We start from the raw sequence: 22400 nt of genomic DNA, 5'->3' as shown, positions 1-22400 counted from the left end.
GTGGCTAGTCTGCAGCCACTGTTTCAGTGCCAATACAGCAGTCCCGTGATGACAAGCACACTTTCATGTTTTCACGACAATACTTCAGATGAAGACAGAAAAAATATGCCCAGTTGAAGCAGCAGTCATGCCCCCAAAAACCACGTCTTCATGCTAAATGCATTTCTGAGTAGCATTTTCAGACTGCCAGCCAACACACTAATTCAGTGAAAGTTTAGAGTGACAATGTAAAGTAATTTTCTTGAATTCCTGCAACAAAGAGCTATACACACTGTTGCATTGCCCAAAGAGTAACGAAGACTAAGACTGCTTCTCTAGTCTGAATCACCGACTTGTTAGCACTCAAATTTTAGTTTTAGAAGAGAAGATTTCTTTAGTTCTCTCCAAGCGATACAACAGTCCATAGATTCATCTTGTTTAACCAATCTATCAGCAATCTATCAGATACTAGTGTGAGGTTTAAAAAGAGAGACCTTGTCCACACCACTAAAGTACCAATATGTCATCAATCTATCAACCAAATCAAGTAATCAATCACAACACCACGTGAAAACGTGGTGTTGTGATTTGTGTTTTCTCATGCCCCTCCTGCTCGGGCCAAAGCTGGCCTGCCGTATTTTGAAATAAATAAATAAATAAACAAACGAATCATTCACTCAACTAATCAAGCAATCAATCAAGAAATTATTAATTTATTCAAGTAGCCAACTATTCCATCCAAGATACCAACCAAATGACTAATGATGCAATCAAACAACAAATCAACCATTCATTCAATTAGTGATCAACCAACCAATCAATAAAACAATCAATCAACGGATAATTAATTCAATCAATGTGATACGCACCAGTATGACGATGCGCCACATGCGTGACACACCCGACTGTGTGGAAACAATCAAGGTGAGCCAAAAACACAATGTGGAAGTATCACAAGTTACAGCGTCCTGTACCATAAAAGAAAAGTTGCACTGTACGGAGCCTCTTTCAGCTGAGTGAAACGGTGCAGCTGCCACAGACTCACCAGCAAGTTCACTGTACAGCTCATGCGCTTGTCACGATTCTCGGCTCCCTCCAGGACACTCCTGCATATGTGTGGGCCACAATGAGTTAGAGGAACAAAACACTCAACTGCCATGCAAAGTCACGAGGTCATGTTGCAACTACGTTTGCAGCAAACAGAACCATCAACACAAGAAGTTTGACTAGCAGCTAACTCAGTGCATGAATATGCTCAGCTCAAGGCCCGAACTACAGTGGAACCTTGCTACAGCGAACAAGTAAAAAATTGTAAACTAGCTCGATACAGCCGAAATTCATGGTGTAAAATTTCAAACGCATGCAATAGCGGCGCAATTCAGTCGAAGAGATGGTAACTCAGGTGATCTTTACTACTGCAATGGCGAGGTCTTCTCCTAGGTTTTAGCAACGTTTTGAAGGCGCTCAAAAATCGAACGAGTCAAGTTGGTTTCTCGGCACAACACCACAAGCGCGCATCGCTGCACGTCAGAGCGGAAGCTATCGCCTTTTTTGCCACCTCAGTGACAGTCAATGTTCCACCACCTCCATGAAAGATGTTGGCACTTGGCTAGTCTTTCTGGCAGGAAATGAGAACACCAGTGGTCTGCAAAACCAGCAAGGGTTGCTCATTGCACAGAATAGCAATTTCGCTAACTTCTTTAGCCAAGACCAGGTTCACAGGCAACAGCTATCTCATTGGACGAGCTGAAAAAATCAAAGAGACTCCCATTATTTCCACTGTCAGAGAACTATGATAACGGATCCAGTTAACTAAATAAATATTTATGTGAAACAGACTGCTAATAACGAAGCACACCTCAGACTTACTGAACTTCAAGCTGCTGCAGTTGCAACCAGCAATGCTCCCAGTGGTCGCAGTAAGTGATGCGTGGCATGAGAGAGAATGAAAGAATGCCAAGAAAGGCTCCATCGACTCAGCAACACAACACTCACACCCTCCGTTCAGAGTTTTGAAGTTGTTGCTGGTCAGTTGGTGTGCGGTGTGGCAATGGAGAGCGAGCAGGCACCCAAAAAAGCCTACCATCCTTGCCTATCATTCAATTCAGCACTTTTGGAAACAGACCTACACTGCAGTGATATCCAAGAAAGCAAACTAGACCTCACGAATTTGATGTTGTGCATTGGAAATGCTACCCTTTCAAGGCAACAAGACGATAGATACAAGCTAAAGTAACCGCCTGCTGCAAGCAGCTGAATAGTTAAGCATGGCAAAACAAATCATGAATAATGAGTGACATGTTGTCTTCTTCCTATAGTCCATACATTGTGGTTCCACCATTAATATTTCTTGTATAACAAATCTAGTATTCAGATTCCTTATATGTGGGTTTGTCTATCAAACAATAGATATATCAAACAAATTTCAGTAAATTACACCGTTCATTACAATCGAGTCTGACTATAGTAACTTGCCAGCACTTTTCAGTGGCGGGAGAAGCAGAAATTACATTCTCAGATTCCCATGGATGAATGAAAAAGACTCCTTTATCTCGCTACTGAACTGTCATTTACAGCATGCGGTTATGGGAGTTCACTATCTGGTCTTCGAATGACATTACGCAGCCATGTGGCACTTTTTTTATGTTTTGAGAGAAACATAAATTTTAAAAATACTGGGCTTGGTGGTACCCACACCCACCACACTGTTTCAAAGGAGACACATCCATCCATCCTGTTTGCTTTGATTTGGTTTATGGTGTTTAACGTCCCAAAACGACTCAGGCTACGAGGAATGCCATAGTGTGGGGCTGCGGATAAGTTCTACTGCCTGGGCTTCTTTAACGTGCACTGACATTGCACAGTACCCGGGCGTCTAGCATTTTGTCTCCATCAAAATTCAACCGCCGCAGCAGGGATTGAACCCGCGTCTTTCGGGTCAGCAGCCGAGCGCCATAATGACTCAGCCCCCGCAGCGGCCATTCATCCTGTGGCACTGCACCACTGAGAGAAAAGAATCAGGCAGGTCGTCATGGCGAATCTCCCACCTGTAGTCAAGCAGCCGGTCGAGCTGACGGCCGACGGCATGGATGAAGCGAATACCACTCTCACGCCACGTAGGGTTGCGGCTCCGCACTTTCTCCAGGAGGCTGAAACAACAGGCCAACATTACGGGCATCCGAAGACCATCCATACCTGTGCAAGTGAACTGTGAGTGGAAGACTGCAGGAAAGGCTGAGGTGAAAAACTTTGTTACTAAATCCACCTGCAACAGAGGCAGTGGTGAATATATGATTTCAAAGCTCCAGTATCACGACAGTCAAATATAATGCTCAGTAGCTAATGCATCATCAGCAGTCCAATCAAAGCCAGCCAACTGGTGGTGTGACTTTAATGGGCAACACAGTGGCCAATGCTACTGTGTTGCCCAATAAATAGCGCATGAAGGCACAGATCTGCATATGCTTTCAAGAAGAAAAACCAAGTACAGCGCTTTTCTATCATGCTACGCAATGCTAAACCATGGCTGGATGCAATGAAATAATATGGTACAAAGGACAACCAGCGTGAGACGCACTAATGAGCACACTGACTTGCAAGATGAGAGAAAACACATCTCCTCCAAAGAGGCGGTTCACCGGATGCCCTGGCCGCTCAGGCGTGGCAAAGCATAGTTCGAATTATCAGTGATGCAAGCCATGCACATTCGAATTAACAGGCTATGCTCTAAATAAGAATTCAACGGAGTGTGTGAATGGACTGAGTCATGCAGTTCGATATAAAGAAATTTGAATTCGATACTATAAAGAAATTAATTAGCTTTCCATGCATATTTCTTCCTTTCCCTATGTGAAAACTTCCTGCATGCAACTATCACCAGTCCAGGTCTACCTGCACAATCTTCACACTCAGTCTGCCTGATTCATCATTCGTTCTGCATAATGGCATACAGATGGTACAAACAGCACACATGTGTCTTTGAGTTACCACTAATCCCTACCTGAAACTCACTCTTATGCCACTTGTCACTTAACCGGGAAAGTGACTGCCAGCATATGTTGAGGAGTAGCTACAACATCACATGGCTTGAAATCTCTGTGACAGACCTGCCTAACGACTAGGCGAGCTTTTTACACATGCAGTTCTTCGCATCCAAAAGAGCGAGGTGGGACAGTGACGCAAAGTCCAACTTATTAAAAGTAGCAACTAATGAAGCTTCAATTACTGAGATTGCATTGTCCGGCATAATGCCTGCATGGAGGGCATGATACAGTGCTCTGCAGTTCAACTGAAACCACCCTTGACCCCACAAATAGGTCAGGTTTGCATTTAGGTGAACATCAGCAAAGAAAAGGTCAACGCAATAGACGCAACAGATGCTGCAGTATGTGGTCGTCCTAGGGAAACTTGCATTACTGGATGACACTCTACCGTTGCAGCTTACTAAAGTTCGAAGACATGCCTCTGTTTCTTCTTTACTACGTGCCATGCTGTAAGTTGACTATTTTACAGAATATTCAGTGTCGCCTGCAAACTGTAGTGCAAAAGAGCATCCAGAGTGAAACAGGTACAGGGACCGATAATAAATGAGCCTGATAGGAGAGGACTCCCCACTCGACATAAGTATCATGGGTTGAGCATGTGAAAAATGTCATGCAAACTCCCTCCAAACACTTGTTTTAACTCTAAGAAATCTTTTGTTGTTCTCAGTGAACTTTGCCACGCACCTGAGATGATTTATTTAATAAACATGGTAAATATGGTGCTACAATGGAAATCAGTGCACACGTTTTGTAATGCAAGCTGCTTTCTTTTGGTCTGTTTCTTTCTGAGCACCTAATGTGAACTCAAATTGAAGTTGAGTTTTCTGCGACTGTTTGGCACTGTTCAATTCAAATTCAGTAATGGCTGAAATTTCACCAAATTTCACTAGTCGCATATCCGTTAAGAAGGTGTTTCCAAGTACACTTGGTTCCATCTTAAAACTACATTTCTCGGTCCGTCTGGCTGTTGCCAAAGTCAGATAATCAAACAGAAGGGCTGCAACTTTAGCCAAGTTCTCTGTTGAGCCTGGCAGTCTCATTCGTGACTGCACGAAATGGCTTGTGTAATGGCAATGCACTTCCACTTTGCTGCATTCCACTTCAGGCTGAAAAGCAAGCCGATCACAAACGAGTTGTTTGACAAACTCCTTCAATGCAAGAGAGAGCTCACATGGAGGTGAAGAGCTGCTGGTACTGGGCATCCCCACTGCCCACAGTCACCAGCTCATCCAGCTGGTCCATCAATCCAGCCTCCACCTGGACACCACATCCGAGAAAACCAGCCACCTTTTGGTGAGCAGTACTTTGCGTGAAAAAAAGAAGGAGCTATAGCCAGATAAAAGTCCAGAACAAAGTGACAAATGTCTTCAAAGAAGGCCCTCCAGACAACGGCGTTGACCAATTGACCACAACTTGCAGCTGCTAGACAGGCTAGCAGGTGCAAGGCAGTCAACCACGATGCCGTCACAGTGGGTTGCCACTTTTGGCTGGGGGGCCTTCTTGAAATGGTTTTTAGAGGATTCGAGGTTATTCAAGATTTCGAATCTATGAAGCTCCCAGGTAAAGCATGCAAATTTGTTTTGCACTAGCATTTATAATGGCGACATAATCACCGCGACGCTGTTCATGTTTCTCACTGCATTCGAGAAGTTCGGGGAAACTCACCGTGACATCATTGTTGCCAAAATTTCAGATGTCTGCTGCCTTCATCTACATGCTGTCGCGCATCATCCGATGCCACCAAAAAATGTTTCGCAAGCTTCACCTTCTACGCCATTCGTTTTCTTCCTTGAAACAATCGCTGAAACTTAGCGCCGCCATACGTGACGCCATCACTGCGGCCTCTACTTGTCACTATGCACTGCAGAGAAGACTGAATGCCCATGCCACTGTAGTTGGCGATTTTGTCAACATCTGAAATGCTAGCGCAAAAAAGATTTCGCATGCTTTACCTGCAAGTTTCACACATTGGGCTCGTTTAAACTCACCAAATTCTAAAACCTCTTCAGCTCTTTAAGGAAAATCTCTCGTAAATCTCATGAATTTCCTACGTGCATTTTAGCCTATTAGAGGCAATGCACAGACTGTGATGCACCCAACACTTAGATCTGGACATGTCAGATCACCAACGGTAAGGAGCATTGCCTTCCCAGCTCACCTCCGCATGAACGCTTCCCCGCACAATCGCACGGCATCGCGGAAAAAGTTACGTGCGGGGTGGGATGAGCAACAGATGATAGGAAGCATTAAAATACATATGGCAAACACATTTGAAAGGAAAAAACACTTTGATATGATGACACAAAAGTAATATTTCACAGAGATGCAGTCATGTGGTGGGATCCATCGACAGTGGCAAGGTTTCACTGCAATATATCACATCAGGTTGTTTCAATGCGATCTTGAATGCCAAAGTAAAATTATAAACCACTGTTTCCTCAGTATTACACTGCCCCATCCGTGCAATATGTGACAAAATCTTTTCATTCCTGTCATAGTCTCATGACACGTTTTCATCACTTGTCGGCCCCTTAATTCATTAACGCCCGTAATTGCATATATCATACCGATCACTAAAATGTGAATAATTTTATTTTCTGCCCACATATCTACCTGAACTGCTAGCATACTGCAAGTAACGCTCTTATCCAACATATTTATTAGTGCAAGGTCTAAGTATAAGCTGCCGGAGATGCAGGAGGCCCTCGAAAATATTGATGCATGCAAAAGCTAGCCCTAACACAAAACAGCTGAAAATTTCTGTGGTTGCAATGACGCATTCACAGATGATAGAGAATTTTGCACGAATTCCTGCATGTGCCTGCATGTTAGTACATAGTTTTGTGGACTGCAGACACTCAGATATTATAAAAATTAGTGCAAATGAACTAAGATGTCATTAATTTTTTCTAAATAAATATCAATTTTTTTTACATTTAAAAATTAGCGTAAATCAATTAATATGTAATTAATTTTTCTTAATGAATCTCAAAATTTTTTACATGTTTGCGATCAAGGAGCCATAAACGATGAAGTCCTTAACTTTTATTTGACGTTTCCAATTCATGGGAATTAATAGGTTAAAGTTCTTAAACTGCCATGGTGGCTGCAGTGTTGGGGTTCTCAGCACAAGAACATCACAAGCCAATCCTGGCCAGAGTGACAGCATTCCAATGAAATCAAAATGCACAAGGTGCCTGTGCACTGCGCGGTGTCCGCACACTTAAAGAGCCTCAAGTGGTTGAAGTCAATCTGGGGCCCTCCAATGCAGGGCCTCTTTCTCTATTCTTTCACTCACTCCCTCCTTCATCTGAAGTGTCCACCAAGAGTGACACAGTTACTGCTTAGCAACACTGCCTTCAAAGTCTTTAGGCACTGATAAACCACCATGACAGAAGCATAAATACTAACATGCCGCTGTTACTGTGACGACATATGATCACGATGTGCAATTCAGGAACTCGCTAACACGGAGAAAACAGAATAACGCAACCTGTGCTCTTTAAAGTGCAGGAAATCTTTTAAGCGCTCTCTGCTCCCACAGCAAGACAGGTCACGCGATCCCTCTCGCAGTGCAAGACTGACACTAGCGCCATTCGCTCCAGTGGTGGAGATACCACCCTGTAAGCAATACAAGCCATCTGGACTGCACAGCGGAGTTCCTACCTTGGGCAGGTCCTTGTCCATGAGGTCATAGAAGAGGGGTAGCATGGCCCGCCGCAGCTCTGCCTCCCGCACCAGCGTCATGCGCACCAGCGGCCCCACCAAGGAGGGCACCAGTTCGGCCCCACCCCCTTCCTCCCACAAGCGCCCCCACAGCGCCAGCACCTGAGGTCCCATCAACACCAATGAGGCCTTTGTGTGGACCAGAGTGCATCTACAGACAGCTTACCTCAGAACTGTACGGAAACGATTTGGCATGTTACCACCACTAAGAAAGTTTCTTTCACTATTACTGCAGCTGTCTTGACACATTTAGACAGCTGTACCAATATGACAGCTGCAACACCACATGCTGACTCTGAGCATATAATTCATGTTCTAAAAACAGTGTACACACAGGATGCAGGAGAGAGACACAACATGTGTCTATTCTTATGTCTCTGGCTTGGGTGCTTTCTCAACGTTATCACACACCAACAAGCCGACAACTACGCACCTTAGGCATGCTATGTTCGATGCACTGTGCCGGCAAGAAGAGGTAATGCAGAGATATGCTGTCAAAGTGTCTACTAAGTTGATGTTTCCAAATTCCCTGAGTTTTCCAGGTTTTCCCTGACTGTATCTGTAGAATTCTTTGAGTGACACAGTAATTTGTTTATGATAAAACAGGCTGACACAATTGATGCTATCAACCTCCAGATAGCATGTTAAAAAATAAAAACGATTTAAACCTATTTGAATAGTAAGGAGTAATGTTTATTTCATTTAAAGATAAAACAGAAGGGAGAGATAAGTAAAATTCATAACAAATCAAATATCTTCGAAAAAATATGCTAAAACCAACTGCAAATCTAATAGAACATTTTCAAATATGAAATAAAGGGAAGATGCATGCGGAAACAAATATTTTCGAATGTGAGACATTTCTACCTCACGAGAGTAACCGCACTGGTATAGAACCCGAACTTTAGCTTCACAAGAGAGATTCTCTCTCAGCACTCACAGATATCAAGTCTATTCAGATGAACTGCAGATTACAGAAATCTAAGTTAGTTTGTAGAACTGAAAGAGCGACAAATCACAACGGATCGCCGGATAATCAACCTCAACCGTTCTGACAGACTTTCAGTTCATGCACAACGCCTCAGTTTTGTTTCACTGCTTTAGAGAGCTTATTTTCATTCGTATGAGGGACACTTGCATCTCGGCGTTAGCTAACAATTTTGTTTTTTGCTCCTTCACAGAAGCAGTGGCATGCTTCCTTTCCCGTTCCTTCCTCAATGCATCGGCCCTTTTTGTTCTCATCCTCTCCAGCTTCTCTTTCCACCATGTGTTCGCCCCATGGACCATTTGGACCATCCTCTTGGTCAGCTGTACACTGGCAACTCCTCCAGCCGACAAAACTCCATCACAGATAATTCGTTGGCCAACCAAAGATTGCTCCTTCTGATTTTCAACAAGACATTCAAGGTATTAAAGTGAAGTGAAGTTAACAGAAAAGCCCCGCTCCCATGTTGCTGATTGAAAACTGCTTTCTGCACAGCGCACAGTATGCCGCATTCGCAATGCTTTCGACGGGCCTAATCCAGGCTGCAAACTCGCAACATTTCCGATTCGTCCAGTCCTGGACCGAATTCGTTGCTTTGCCAGCGTCAGCAGATCGCTACACAGTGCAAAACTATATCCCCCTCTCCCAAAACTGCACCACCTGCATCACGTGCATGAACCCGTGGCAGAAATGGACGCTTCTATCCAGGCGGTGTGCAAGGAGGAAGAGTCCATTTGGGGCTTGCATTGCTCCAATTGGAAATCAGAAGCATTACAAGTTCTCGCAACATTTACTGCCGCCTTGTTGGAGCTGTTGGAGAAACACAAGAAAACAAGGGGAGACTGGTGGCCATCAGACAGCGCATGGGTGAACCATAGGAAGCGAGTACTCTGCCGTCAGCCACAGTGCTCGGGAAGTGTCCGCTTTCGACACACTTCGAAATTCGAAGTGCCGCTGGTGCTGCAATGCTTTCTGTCGCCTTGCTGGGATGGTCTGCTTGATAGCACAACGCGGGATGCCGGTGGTCGCTGAGGAGAGGACGCGTAATGTCGTATTGTACAATCCATGCCAGTCCGCTTTGTTTACACGAGCCAGCATTATCCCGACTTCAGTTCCTTTTAAGTAGAAGTGCGGCTAATTTTCCCTGACATAAGCACAAATTCCCCGAGTTTTCCCCGAGTTTTTCCAGATTATCCAAATCTGATGCGAATTCCCGGTTTTCACAGTTTTCCCGTAGGCAGACGCCCTGGCTTTCACTGCAATAAGGGATTTTCGTGGATGTCACTTGTCGGTAGATGTTGTGTCAGGATCTCCGTCCATGCCTTGCCTAGCACCGGTTCTGGCCACCCCTGTCCCAACCATCACTCTTTTGATCCAGCTCACCTGCGCCTGCCCCCCCAGTGCTACGCCTAAGGCGCCTTGTTCTCTGCAGTGGAAAACTTATCCGTGAATTCATTAGGAAAAATTTCCAATGTTCCAAGGAAGCATAACCCATTTAACACACACAACACACACTTTGGAAACATGCCCTGCATACCCCTGATGGACCGTCATCAAAACTGACTGTGGGTCTTGTAGTTCTGCGTCAGGTAGTGCTTAGTACTTAGTAGTCTCTTCACTTGAACAATAGTAACTTTTTGACACAATGTCCTCAGCAACTGATTTCTATCTTTGATTAAAGGTGCACTGAAGAGGAATCTGAACTCGTATTTTTACCGCTGGAACTCGATCTACACGTTCCGAGCGTTCTTGGAAACTTCGAATTATTGCCCTGTGCGGCCAATTTCTCTAATTTAAATTGAATTAACGTCGGGCTCCCGCCTTTTTTTTTTTAATTCCCCGCAAATGATGGGAGGAGTTGACCAACCTTTCACCCACTCCCGTGGCGGCTTGCCACTCTGCCATCGGCGGAGTGACACATAGTGATCGGCGAAATTTAAGAGTCCACGTGTATTTTTATTTCCGTGGGCCTAATTTGCAGCTACGTAGTCTCTGACTTCACGGAAACCTAAAAGAAACATAATAAAAGTGAAAGCAAAGTCGCCACACGACTGCATGAAAGGCACTCCATGCGTTGTTCGACTCCTCCCACTGTAGCGGGGAATTAAAAAAAAAAAGGCGGGAGCCGGACATTAATCCGATTGAATTAGGAAAATCGGCTGCACAGGGCAATAAATCGAAGTTTCTAAGAATGCTGAGAACGTGTAAATTGAGTTCCTGCAGCAAAAAGATGAGTTCAGATTCCTCGTTAGTGCACCTTTAAGCTCCAGTGCACAATCCTGCACCTGCTGTTGCGACTGTGCCTACAAGTGGGATGCAGCCCTATAAAAATTTGGCACCTACCTGCCACTCACTTTCATTTCGGGGCAGCCTAGGATAGCAACAAGAGGAAGCTCTCTGAATGGATGCCAAGTGTCATTCAACCCTAGAAACATTTTATGTGACTACTACTATGCCAGTACCATGACTCTACCCATAAAGGATTGTGAATGCATTGTCTCCAGAGCCGCCAGTCACACCTGCCGCACTAACTCGCTCGAGTAAATGGAGGAGCATGTCCAGGCATCAGCACAACTTTGTTTGCTACCAAAGCCTAGCTCTGACAAAAGTTTGAATGATTAAATTTCCATTCCCATCACTCTCTCATACTCACAACACACAACAACTCTCAAAACAATAGTGACCTAAAACAAAGAGGATGCGGCTGCTATCTTGCAATTACACAAAATATGTTTAAATATGCAATTATTTTGCAGAATCGTGGAACCGCAGTTAACGTCCGAAGGTCTATGCCCCTTCCTTTCCCCCCAGATCCCCCTACCTGGAAGCCAGCCAGGAGGCGCATGTCGCCATAGCGGTCGGTGAGGCGCCCCCGTTGTGTCGGAGACAGGTCCTCGAGCTGGAGGCACGGCTGGGCCAGGAAGTCGGCGGCCAGCCGCAGGTATTGCAGCCACAGGGGCACATCCAGGGGCCGCAGGAAGCGCGAGGCCAGTAGCTGCGCAAGCTCCTGCAGGGCCCCTAGGGCCACACTGCACCCAGCAGTCAAGGCGGTTTTAGGCTTAGGGCTTTTAGGGTTTTGGCTTTTAGGGCGCATAAGCAGATGAGGCTATCACGCGCCAAACGCAGGGTTGGAAAGACCTTACTGTTGTGTTGGTGGACAACTGCTGTATTTATCTCGCGTAATCTTCGCAATTTTTTCTTTAAATTAAGGCTCCAAAAAGGAGGCGCGCAAATTACGCGGAGATTTCGCGAACACGTCCTAAAAAAAACTCCACAAAGGTCGCAGCATGCAATATACACTCTATGCTGCCGCCTGTACGTCGACCCCACAACTCACACCCCTCGCTGGCCAGAAAGTAGTTGACTCAAAATACAGGACGCATATCACCTCTCGCCACGCCTCACGTAATGTAGTTCGCCGGCCGCGGGATTGCATGACGGCCCGTGCGCGGCTCAAAGCAATAAACGCGTAACGATACAATCGCAAAGCGAGCAGTCACAAGCAAATGGAGATAAAAAGGCGATAACACGGACGGCGCCCTCGCGTGCGGCCCGGCTGACAAGCGGCAAACCGAACAGCAAGCGGTTCGGTAGTTCCGGATTCCGGCGCGTGCCGGAGGTTCCCGGAAGTTTGCTCTCGAAACTGTTCGTCCCGGAAAACGACCGCCAACGCGAGCGAACCGGCTAAGCGGCTCGCATTTCGTCTCGCCACTCACACCTTTCGTAGCCGCACATGGCGACGAGACCGCATCGATCTTCCCAAGCCCGCCTTGCGCGCACCGGCTCGCATACTGGTGCACCGATCTTCCCAAGCCCGCCTTGCGCGCACCGGCGCGCATACCGGTGCGCCGATCTTCCCAAGCCCGCCTTGCGCGCACCGGCGTGCATGCTGGTGCGCCGATCTTCCCAAGCCTGCCTTGCGCGCACCGGCGTGCATGCTGGTGCACCGATCTTCCCAAGCCCGCCTTGCGCGCACCGGCGTGCATGCTGGTGCACCGATCTTCCCAAGCCCGCCTTGCGCGCACCGGCGTGCATGCTGGTGCACCGATCTTCCCAAGCCCGCCTTGCGCGCACCGGCGCGCATAGCGGTGCACCGATCTTCCCAAGCCCGCCTTGCGCGCACCGGCGCGCATACCGGTGCACCGATCTTCCCAAGCCCGCCTTGCGCGCACCGGCGTGCATACCGGTGCACCGATCTTCCCAAGCCCGCCTTGCGCGCACCGGCACGCATACCGGTGCACCGATCTTCCCAAGCCCGCCTTGCGCGCACCGGCGTGCATACTGGTGGTCTGGCGCAGCAAGGAGCGTACAATTTGCGAGTAACAGTTTTTTTTTGTTGTCGTTAAGCATGAAATGCTTTTGTATGGCTCCTGTTGTAGGCTAGCTGCGGCTGATCTGGAGAACACGGAGGCGAACCCGAGCGACCTTCGGCGAAACTTCCAGACTTCGAGTCCGCCTGCGCTGCCGCCAGAGCAACGCATGCGCCAACAACAACGTCTTCGAGTTTCTGTAGTGGGCGAAGCTATCGCACGGCGCGAAGGAGTCTTTCAAAGCGAAATCTTTTCCTGGCCTACTGGAGGTTGACCATGGAGCGGCCGTGCCACGTGACTCGCCGCACGCCTCGCCAGCTGTGTCCACGTGACTAACCACGTGACCTGCCGATCGCTTGAAAGGGCGACGGCGCCGCTCTCTCTGCGACCTCGCTATAACCTCGCCGTTTCTCCGTTTCTCGCTACAGCCGCGGGCCAGTGCTTCAGTTGAGCCGTGGGGCAAGAGAGGAGGGAGGGGGGGCAGCCGGCGTCGTCGCTTCGGCGGACGCGGTTGTTGCGACGCGCGTCTCTTTCAATCTTTTCTGTCCCATCTTTCAACTCTCCTCTGTCTGCAAGTGGCATTGATTGTGGCCCATATCGAGCCAGTGGGCAGGCCCGTGCATTTTCCTTTTCATCCTTCCATCAGTCGCAACAACAACAGTTGAACCATTGTGAGATGGAAGGAGGGTTCGAGGACACTGGTCCATCTGTGCCCAAGTTGTCTGCGCGGTCCTAGTGGCGAAACGGCAATCCGCGTCGGACCATCCTGCTTTCTCTTCCATAACTGGGCCTAGCGGAGCTACGCTACAGCAATTTTTCATCAGCAGCCCAAGAGGATCAATCACATTGTGGCACTTGATAAGCTTGGCAAAAGCGTTGTGTGAGTTGCCATCATTATGTAATGCACGCATATCCTAGAACTAGAACACAGGTCCTGTGGCGCCATCTATCAGCACGGCAAGTAACCAGCTCTAATTTGTTGTTACGCGGCGAATGTCCCAGCGTATCGCAAGTGCTGGCACCATCCCCTCTTCTTCAGCACGTGGCGAGCGCTGGTCGCACAAGTCGCCATACATAAAAGCGGCAAAGAAAGCCGGGCGTGCTATCGCTCATGAGGAAAAGCTAAAGTGGCTGATGAGGAGGCTCCCCGAGACTCGTGTGCAGTTATCAGTATCTGTGAGCGTCCTAGATTGTGGTACGTCTTTCCTGCAGTCCGCCTACTCTCGACGACAAGATAGTCTGAGAATTTATACCGTATTGTGCGTTTTTATCGTAAAGACTTTCAAAAATTTTCCCGCCTCAACCGCTCGATCGTTTGCGGTGAAACTGCACACAGAGATTGCGCAATACGGTAACTTTTGTATCGTAGCAAGTTTTACAACGGTACTTACTTAGTTGAGCCCTGCATGATGCGAAATCGTAGTTGTCTGCGTTGAAATCGTCGAACCAAAACTCGCAGACGCCGTTTTTTCGCTGAAGGGCGGCGGTGGCGCCATCTGTTTTCAGCAGTGAAAAGCGTCACGACAAAGTGCCGCGGCGATTTTGCAAATAATATCACCTGAAAGGTAAAGCCTCGTTAAATCAGTTGTTCTGATATTTTTTTTCGCTCAGTTAGCCGAAAAAGCGGCATATTCAAAGGGCACGCGTACAGTGTAGGCACGCGCTTCATGCAACGCTCACCTCGGCTACCTCAGCGCCTTGTCGTGACGCTTTTCACTGCTGAAAACAGATGGCGCCACTGCCGCCCTTCAGCGAAAAAACAGCGTCTGCGGGTTTTGGTTCGACGATCTCTACGCAGTCAAGTACGATTTCGCATCATGCACGGCTCAACTAAGTAAGCACCGTTGTAAAACTTGCTACGATACAAAAGTTACCATATTGCGCAAGCTCTGTGCGCAGTTTCACCGCAAACGAGCGAGCGGTTGAGGCGGGAAAATTTTTGAAAGTCTTCACGATAAAAACGCACAATACGGTATATGAATCTGGGTAAGAAATATGGGGTGCGTAAATTATGTGCGCAAATCAGTTCCCAGCAATTTCAGTATACTCTCTTGCATCATGCACTTCGTACAGCTGATCCGAAGTAAATATCCTTCTTCTCATTGTTACCATCATGATCCATTCATTCGACCAATCAATGAACACGAAGGGTGTGGGAGGAGCAAAGCAAATCAATATTCAAAAAAGAATATAACTATCTGTACGAACACAGTGAAGCCTCATTAGATGGAACTCGAAAGGACCAGAAAACACGTCCAAATAGTCCGAAGGCCGTGGTCCCGACATGGCAGGCGAGCCCACAGCTTGCCGGCACTTGGCGCCCTTTGGGCGATCTGCGCTTGCACAGTGGGCGTATTTGTTTTTCAGTCCCGGACTGTCCGGGACTACTTGCGGACTCGAGTCCGGTATTTGTTTTTCTCAGGCAGCCCGAAAGCTCCGCCCACCTGCTTGCATCGCCATAGCAACGCGTTCGTTTTTAGCCTATGGCAGTCCGCGGGCTGCTTGGGGCTGCTGAGAAGGCAGCAGACGATAGCTGTGCGCCGCGCTGGCAGCCATATTAAGTTAGATTCCGTGTGCATTTTGAGTGCTTTTCGTGTCCCTGGAGGTCGATATCATGCGTTAAACCTTCACATGAGCTCCGTAGCTCCTCTCTGAGCCATCGCAAGACTTTTTGTTCTTGCATCTTCGTTTATTTTCTTGAAATCCACCGCACACGGACGCGCGTTCGGAGCTGCGAGCGCGTATTGTTTGCTCGTGTCGTCAAGAGGTTCTTGTTCGCTTGTTTTGCCACATGCTGTCTGTACGCTTACCTGAAAGCATCGCAGGTGAACCACTCGTATACTGGAGCAGCTATAGAGCTTGTTGTCAACATTTTTGCGGAGGCTTTCGTCTATCCGCCTTTCCGCAACGAGTTGGGCTACTTTGTGCGAACTTCGCCGCAAGCAGTAGCGGCGAGCATACCTCCGAAGCTGAGTTCTGTAATGCACCTACGCTAAGCTGACAGTACAGTCTTTAAATCGACTCAGTATCATGATCGAGCGCACGGCGTTGCTTCGGCGTTGCTTCGGCGTCGTAGTGGCCGTGGCTTGCATCGTCTGCTAGCAGATGACAGCGTCCTTGTACGGTAACCGAGGGGGAGCCCGACTCTGGCGCCGTGTTCGAAAGCAGCCTATGGCAAGTAGGTCATGTGACCATGAGGCTTTTCCTGTCCGAGCGGAAGCCGAGACCTGCCAGCAAGTAGTCCGGGACTGGAAAAACAAATGCGGCCAGTGGCGACATACGAAGCGGATTACGGTAGCGGACCACTCTGCACTACTCTCTATTGTATCCGGAACGAAAGATGCCCGAAAAGAAAAAAAGGGTTTAACTCAGTTATACCTAATGAGACTAGCGAAAGACTGACCTCCGTCGCTCCACTGAGTCGAGCCTCCAACAACGCCTGAAGCCAGCACAACGAGGTGCGTGCCGTATATGCCTAATCATGTGGTCATGTCACGTGCTACGTCTGAGGCTCGGCTCCAGCTGTGGAGTCACGTGGTATGACGTCAGGCGTGTGAAACGCAGTGGGAGCACTTTTTTGCTGGCCAGCGAGGATGAGGAAGTGCAACGATTTCTCGTCCGCCTAGACATGATGGCAGCAGTAAAGTGAGGCATCCTGGACCAAGGATCGACCACGACGTCCAATGACTCGTTAGGGTCACGAACATTTCAAATAAGTAGCAAATAAAGTTTTTTACACCAATCCATTCAGACCCAAAGTCAAAACGAAATCTTATTGACTTTGAGAGTTGCAGTTCGCAGAGTGAAGCTTTCACTCGAAAACGATCAGCAACACGCCAGATGGCACCTGAAGCAGCCTGGGCCTAAAATCACTCTATTTGTACCTAGAGTTGCGCATAGGCCTGCCGAGTTGATGCAGAAAGCATCCAAATTATGAAGGAAAGCCGCAACTTTTGCATGGAGGAGGACTTGGTACAGTGGTTAGAGTGAGTTCAGGCTCAGTCCACTTGTTTATGGCTGCTGAACTTGTTTTATTTTAGGCAACATACTGCTGCATTGAATGTCACAGCTTGATAGTAATGCGTCGGCTGAACAGAGGCCAACCTCAATGAGCTACAACAGAATACTTGCCATGTGGATGAGTGGCGCCATCTGTTGCAAGCGCCACAAATCGCAAACGCTTACTTTTTAGCAATTAGCGAACACTTGCGATAAAATTACGTGTTACTGATAAGAAGACATCGTTCTCAGTAAACATGCACCCTGGGACAAAAAAAAATGCCGCAAAGCATGAGCACAGTACGCGTACGAATTTACTGTCAGCTACGGTCCGGTGCTAAACGATGCAAACGAGTTGGCTTCTCCGCAATTTCCCTAAGCCGCTCGAAGTTCACGCGCAACTCTAGGTACTTATACAGTAAGCCTATCTGGGCTCAGCTGGATGGCTGCGGGCTGGCGGTGAAGCTGAGAAACAAAACTATGTGGCCAGACTACATTTCTGCCTAGCAACGGGGGCATTCTGACTGTTGTCCTGCCTAGCCCGTTGTGCCTTAGGCAGTGTGGGCTGAGCAACATTACTTTTTCTTTTTCTCTGCCCACCCTAACATAGTATGTTGTCTTGCCTCGGTGCGGGCCGGGCAATATTTTTATTTATTTTTATTTTGCCCACACTACTTAAAGCGGTCCCGCCTGTCATGACGCGCACGACGAGGGTGAGCAGATGACATGCAGCTGAGTTTTGATCGTGAGGGGTCTTCAGGCAATCGCTTATCGTGCTAGTCATACCCACGACAAGGACCCCACTAAAGTGTCTGTCCAAATAAACCGCAGTGGCACAGCAGCAGGTGCAGCAGAGTCCGATGTCGTTGGGCTAACATGGGCAATTGTCAGGGGTCCATTCCGGCTGTCCGAATCACCCAGCTTTCCAAATTAGCAAATGTTGAATAACCGATGTTTTTTCTGTACACGTTGCTTTTTATGCCATGCTTTAAGCTTTTTGCACTCACAAATTACTGTGCCTACTTGCTTAATTTTGTGCACCATTTTTTCTAGGCTTCAAAACAAGGGGTGCACAAATTACGTGGAGATTTCGCGACCACGTACATCATATTGCAGCCTATATGTCGACCCCCCCCCTTCGCGCTGGCCAAAAAATAATTATTCTAAATATACTAATATTGCCTCCCCCCCCCCTCCTGCCCCGCCTTTAGTCCTGCAGCTCCCCATGGGATGGCATAACGGTGCGCACGAAGCTCAAAGCAATAAATGTGTAACGACACAACTGCAAAGCGAGCGAGCAGTGGAAATAAAATGGGAGATAAAAGGTGATAAAAGCACAGCGCTATCGTGTGTAGCCCCGTTGAATAGCGGCAAACAATACAGAAAACGGTTCAGTTGTTTTGGAAAGATGTGGTGTGGCCATTGGTTCCGGTACCGCTTTCGATCATATCCGCGTTATCTCCTTCATGGCTATTTACGTGGTGCTGAGAGGGAATTCTGTTATCAATGTGATCGCAGAGTGCCCGTTCCGGCACCCTAATATCACATATCGCTAATATCGCATATCGGCGTCCCCCTCGTCACTCACACCTTTCGCAGATGCACACGGCGATATAAATGAGCCGATCTTCCCAAGCCTGCCTTGTCCACACTTGTGTAAGCAGGGTTCATTCGTGGCCTGGCTCAGCAGAGAGAGTGAGTGAATGTTTTTTAAAATTTTTTATGTAAACTCAGATTACACACCGAGTAAATTTGGTGTGCGAAAATTACATGAGGGCGCAAATTACACTATACAGTCGAACCTCATTATAACAAAATAATGGATATAACAGCCTCTGATGAGGCTAACAGTATGATCTAGATAAATAAATGGTTTGGTTTATGGTTTATTGGGATTTTATGTCCCAAAGCGACTCAGGCTATGAGGGATGCCGTAGTGAAGGGCTCCAGAAATTTCGACCACCTGGGGTTCTTTAATGTGCACTGACATCGCACAGTACACGGGCCTCTAGAATTTCAGATAAATAAATAAATAACGAAGCAATGATGATTTCTCTAGGGAGCTCAGCCAACACAGGCTATAACGAAGCTACAGCTGTAATTGTCACATATGTCATATGATAAAGACAACAGTACTAAAAAAAGATTAGCAAGTGAAAAAAAAAAGACTACAAAATGTGACATCTGTGCAGCATTTACGAGTACACAAGTGCCTTGCACTTCTAGCGAGTGCAGACGAGGGATGTCTGAAAGAATACAGCTAAACCCGGATATAGTGAAACTGACAAAAGTTCCCAATTTTTCACTCCACAGAGATTTTCGTTACACGCAGTTCGCACATGACAACTCGTTGAATAATGTAAAAAACGAAACGAAAATAAGAAGTCAGCACAGGTGAACTCCCGGAGCAAATGTTTGCAGTAATCCTTCATTAACTTGACGTCGTAACAATGGAGAAACATTTTTTCAAGATAAGCTGGTCTGAGATAATGAAAGCACCTACATTTCCAGCATACTGATTGTGCATTGTAAAAATGTGACTTCTATCTTGTTTTACTTCGCAATGCAAACTCCGCTCTGAGAAAGAGCACAGTGCCAAATGGAATACAGCCGACCAAGAGCACACAACCACACTGATAACGCAACAGTGGTGATGACTGCCGCCATTTATGCCTAATATCAACTATTCACGCCGCTATATCCTCGGTGGCACTGTTGACAAGTGCAAGGTAAAACGCCAACCATGGTGTGAACACTTGTCACACCACCATCAGTCATTCGTGTAGTGAGGCAAAGCCTGCCGCCTGCGATTTGAACGAGTGGGCACAACTCAGTTTGGTGCTCGACAGTTCGATATATACTTTTTATGGTCAACCACTTTCGAGCAGGGTCACGCAGCCCCTTCAAGACCTCTTCAGGTGGCGGGCGGGGTGTTATGACTGGGCCTGCAGGAGGCCAAGACGCGCCATTTGCCAGTGGAGCCACTCATCAAACACCCGGTGGCATCACACTGCTCAGGGTGCAACAGCATGACAGGGAACGGGCACCGGCAAGGCAGGAACTGGACCGGCAGGGCAGGAACTGGCAGTGTGCGGATGAGCACATACCACCAGCATGACGGTGAATGGGTGCCAAGAAAAACACGCCATCTTCCTCACCTGCAAGTTGCCGCCTTTCTACATGTTGCCGCCCCCCAGGTACACTGGGGAGTGCCAGCGCTTGATAAGGCCTGTGGCTGATGCAGGTGTGCGGACTCAGGGTGGACTCTTCATGGTCTCGTGATGTAGACTCTTTTCGCAAAGACGCGTGTCTGCATTCTCTTGTACATAACGTAGATAAATATTTCTTTATTTCTTCAGTCAAGAAGGCCTTGGAGTGTCCCTTCCTTGCAGAACCTGGGGGTGCCGACCTCAAAGACCTCAGCAGGAACCACATCAGGATGGCACGAATCCATAGAGTCTCCGACCGGAGTACATTGTGTCCAATGTGCAAAATTTCGGATAATCCGAACACTCTCCTACACCACTACAGATGATACAAATGCGTGAGCTGTAAGCTCAAGCACTATAACCACTGCCCGTACATTGCCGACGCTGCGATCGCTAGTCATGTTGTACACACACAGAACAGTGAAACACATGGCACATGGCCCACACATCGCTGACATTCGTTTCAAAATTCTGGTTTTTCAACAAATTTCAAAATTTTGGTTGGCTGGCTGTATTTTCAATGCATTTTAAAGCTGCTTAATGCGTACCGCGATTTCTCTTAAATTTGGTTATTCAAACTTTTTTGTCTTGCTCCGACACTCCCGGCGCACGGACGAGCGTCGACCGAGGTCGGATGAGTGAGGTTTGCAATGCTGCATGAACTCAAAATCTGGCGTCACCAACTGGTTAGCTCCAACGCAGCCTGAAGGGGGGCCGTGTCAATCGGAGTTGTGCCGTCACGGCACATTTTCGTTTTCTGATCTTCGCTACAAGCCCGCGACGCCTGCTGCTGCCGGATGCACGTCTGTGAACCAAGCCCAAGTGCAGGCCGGTTCGGACATTATAACTGTTTTTTTTTTTTAACACAAGAGCGTTAAGGAGCTCGTGAGGTGGTAAAGCCATCATCGTCGTCACCACAATCTGTCCGGCTGCCGTGGCTCTGTCGCATCGCACAGAACCAGCACCTCCCCCACGTGTGCCGCTGCCGATGGCAGCTGCTGATAAGTGGTGAACTTGAACCCCTCCCCGCATGGCGCTGCTGCAAAAGCGTCCTTAAACGTCCTTAAGCTTAAGCATAAATTTTTTTTTTTTCTTTTAGAAGGCATCTTGCCGTTCTGGCACAAATGTGCATTCCCCCCATGTCCATCCGCGTGGTCCTGTGCATTGATAATGCGTGCTCATTACGACCTGCTCGTTGTGTGGTGAAGCCTCCTTACATGGACACTGCTGCGTGTGAGGAGGCTCCACTGCGTCGCACCTGTGAAGGAGGCCGCAGAAAGCCTTACTGCTTTGTCTGCTTTGATATTTCCGACAGTGGGCGTGCACTGCAGAATGATGGAACGGCGAAAAACCGTCACTGCTGCGCAGTTTTTCACTTGAAGCAGACGACCATTCCTTAATTTTTCATCAATTAAATTTACTGTCGTACAAAACAGTGTCAGGAAGTATTTTTGCAGGCATTCGATTTTTCTATCTAAGGATGAGTTGGACCTTTTTTTCGCCCCTCGAATTTTCGACTCTATTGCAAAACCAGCACATTATTGGTAACTTTTTTCTTGACCACACTTATGTAAACCAACTTACCACTGCCTTCCGCCCATATTTTATGGTGTGCTGACGCATTTAGCTATATTTGCATAAAGAAATAGATCCAAAATATCATTTGTATACAAAGATATCGATACAGCAAATTGCATTCAGTATTGGGTCATATTGCCGCGAACCTTTGCAGTGTTTATTTGTTCATTCTTCAAAGCTGCCGAAACACCGCTTCACCACTTTGTGTGTCATGCAAGACGCGACCAGATTTACTTCGACTAATCATGTCCAGGTGGAGCCGGTTGTACGTTGATCTAGAATGTTGTAGTAAATTTGCACGCTTTATCTCGAACATTCACTGTCAGCTTTAAATTGAGCACGGCCAAGAGTGGCGGGCATTCTGTCCAAAGACCACCAAGCATACTTGTTGCTATGCTACCACCCAGTGATTCAGTCCATTGTGGGCGCAAGTCAGCCCAAATAAAGAGAGTTGTTTAGACGCCATTTTCACTGTCTTCCTGCTCTTCAGACTCCAGTCACTACTATGTGACAATATTAAGGTGCACTTCTGATAATCCAAACTTGCTGCTAATTCAAACAAAAATCTCTG

The 22400-nt window shown here is 47.4% G+C and overlaps 1 protein-coding gene across 1 annotated transcript in view; it reads right to left on the bottom strand.

Annotated features, from left to right (window-relative positions):
• Positions 1 to 22400, bottom strand: part of spg (dedicator of cytokinesis spg) — a 116367-nt gene that overhangs the window by 30069 nt on the left and 63898 nt on the right. The window contains exons 20-24 of the mRNA XM_089572280.1: positions 11555 to 11762; positions 7689 to 7850; positions 5194 to 5279; positions 3027 to 3128; positions 1025 to 1085 (exon numbers count right to left, since the gene is read on the bottom strand). Of these exons, the coding sequence (XP_089428406.1) occupies positions 1025 to 1085; positions 3027 to 3128; positions 5194 to 5279; positions 7689 to 7850; positions 11555 to 11762 (619 nt within the window). The remainder of the gene's footprint in view (positions 1 to 1024; positions 1086 to 3026; positions 3129 to 5193; positions 5280 to 7688; positions 7851 to 11554; positions 11763 to 22400) is intronic.

Source organism: Amblyomma mixtum, chromosome 2, assembly GCF_055824585.1.
Source record: "Amblyomma mixtum isolate Tamu chromosome 2, ASM5582458v1, whole genome shotgun sequence".
In the NCBI taxonomy this organism is placed as follows: domain Eukaryota; kingdom Metazoa; phylum Arthropoda; class Arachnida; order Ixodida; family Ixodidae; genus Amblyomma; species Amblyomma mixtum.
This window is presented reverse-complemented; position numbering and strand designations above follow the sequence as displayed.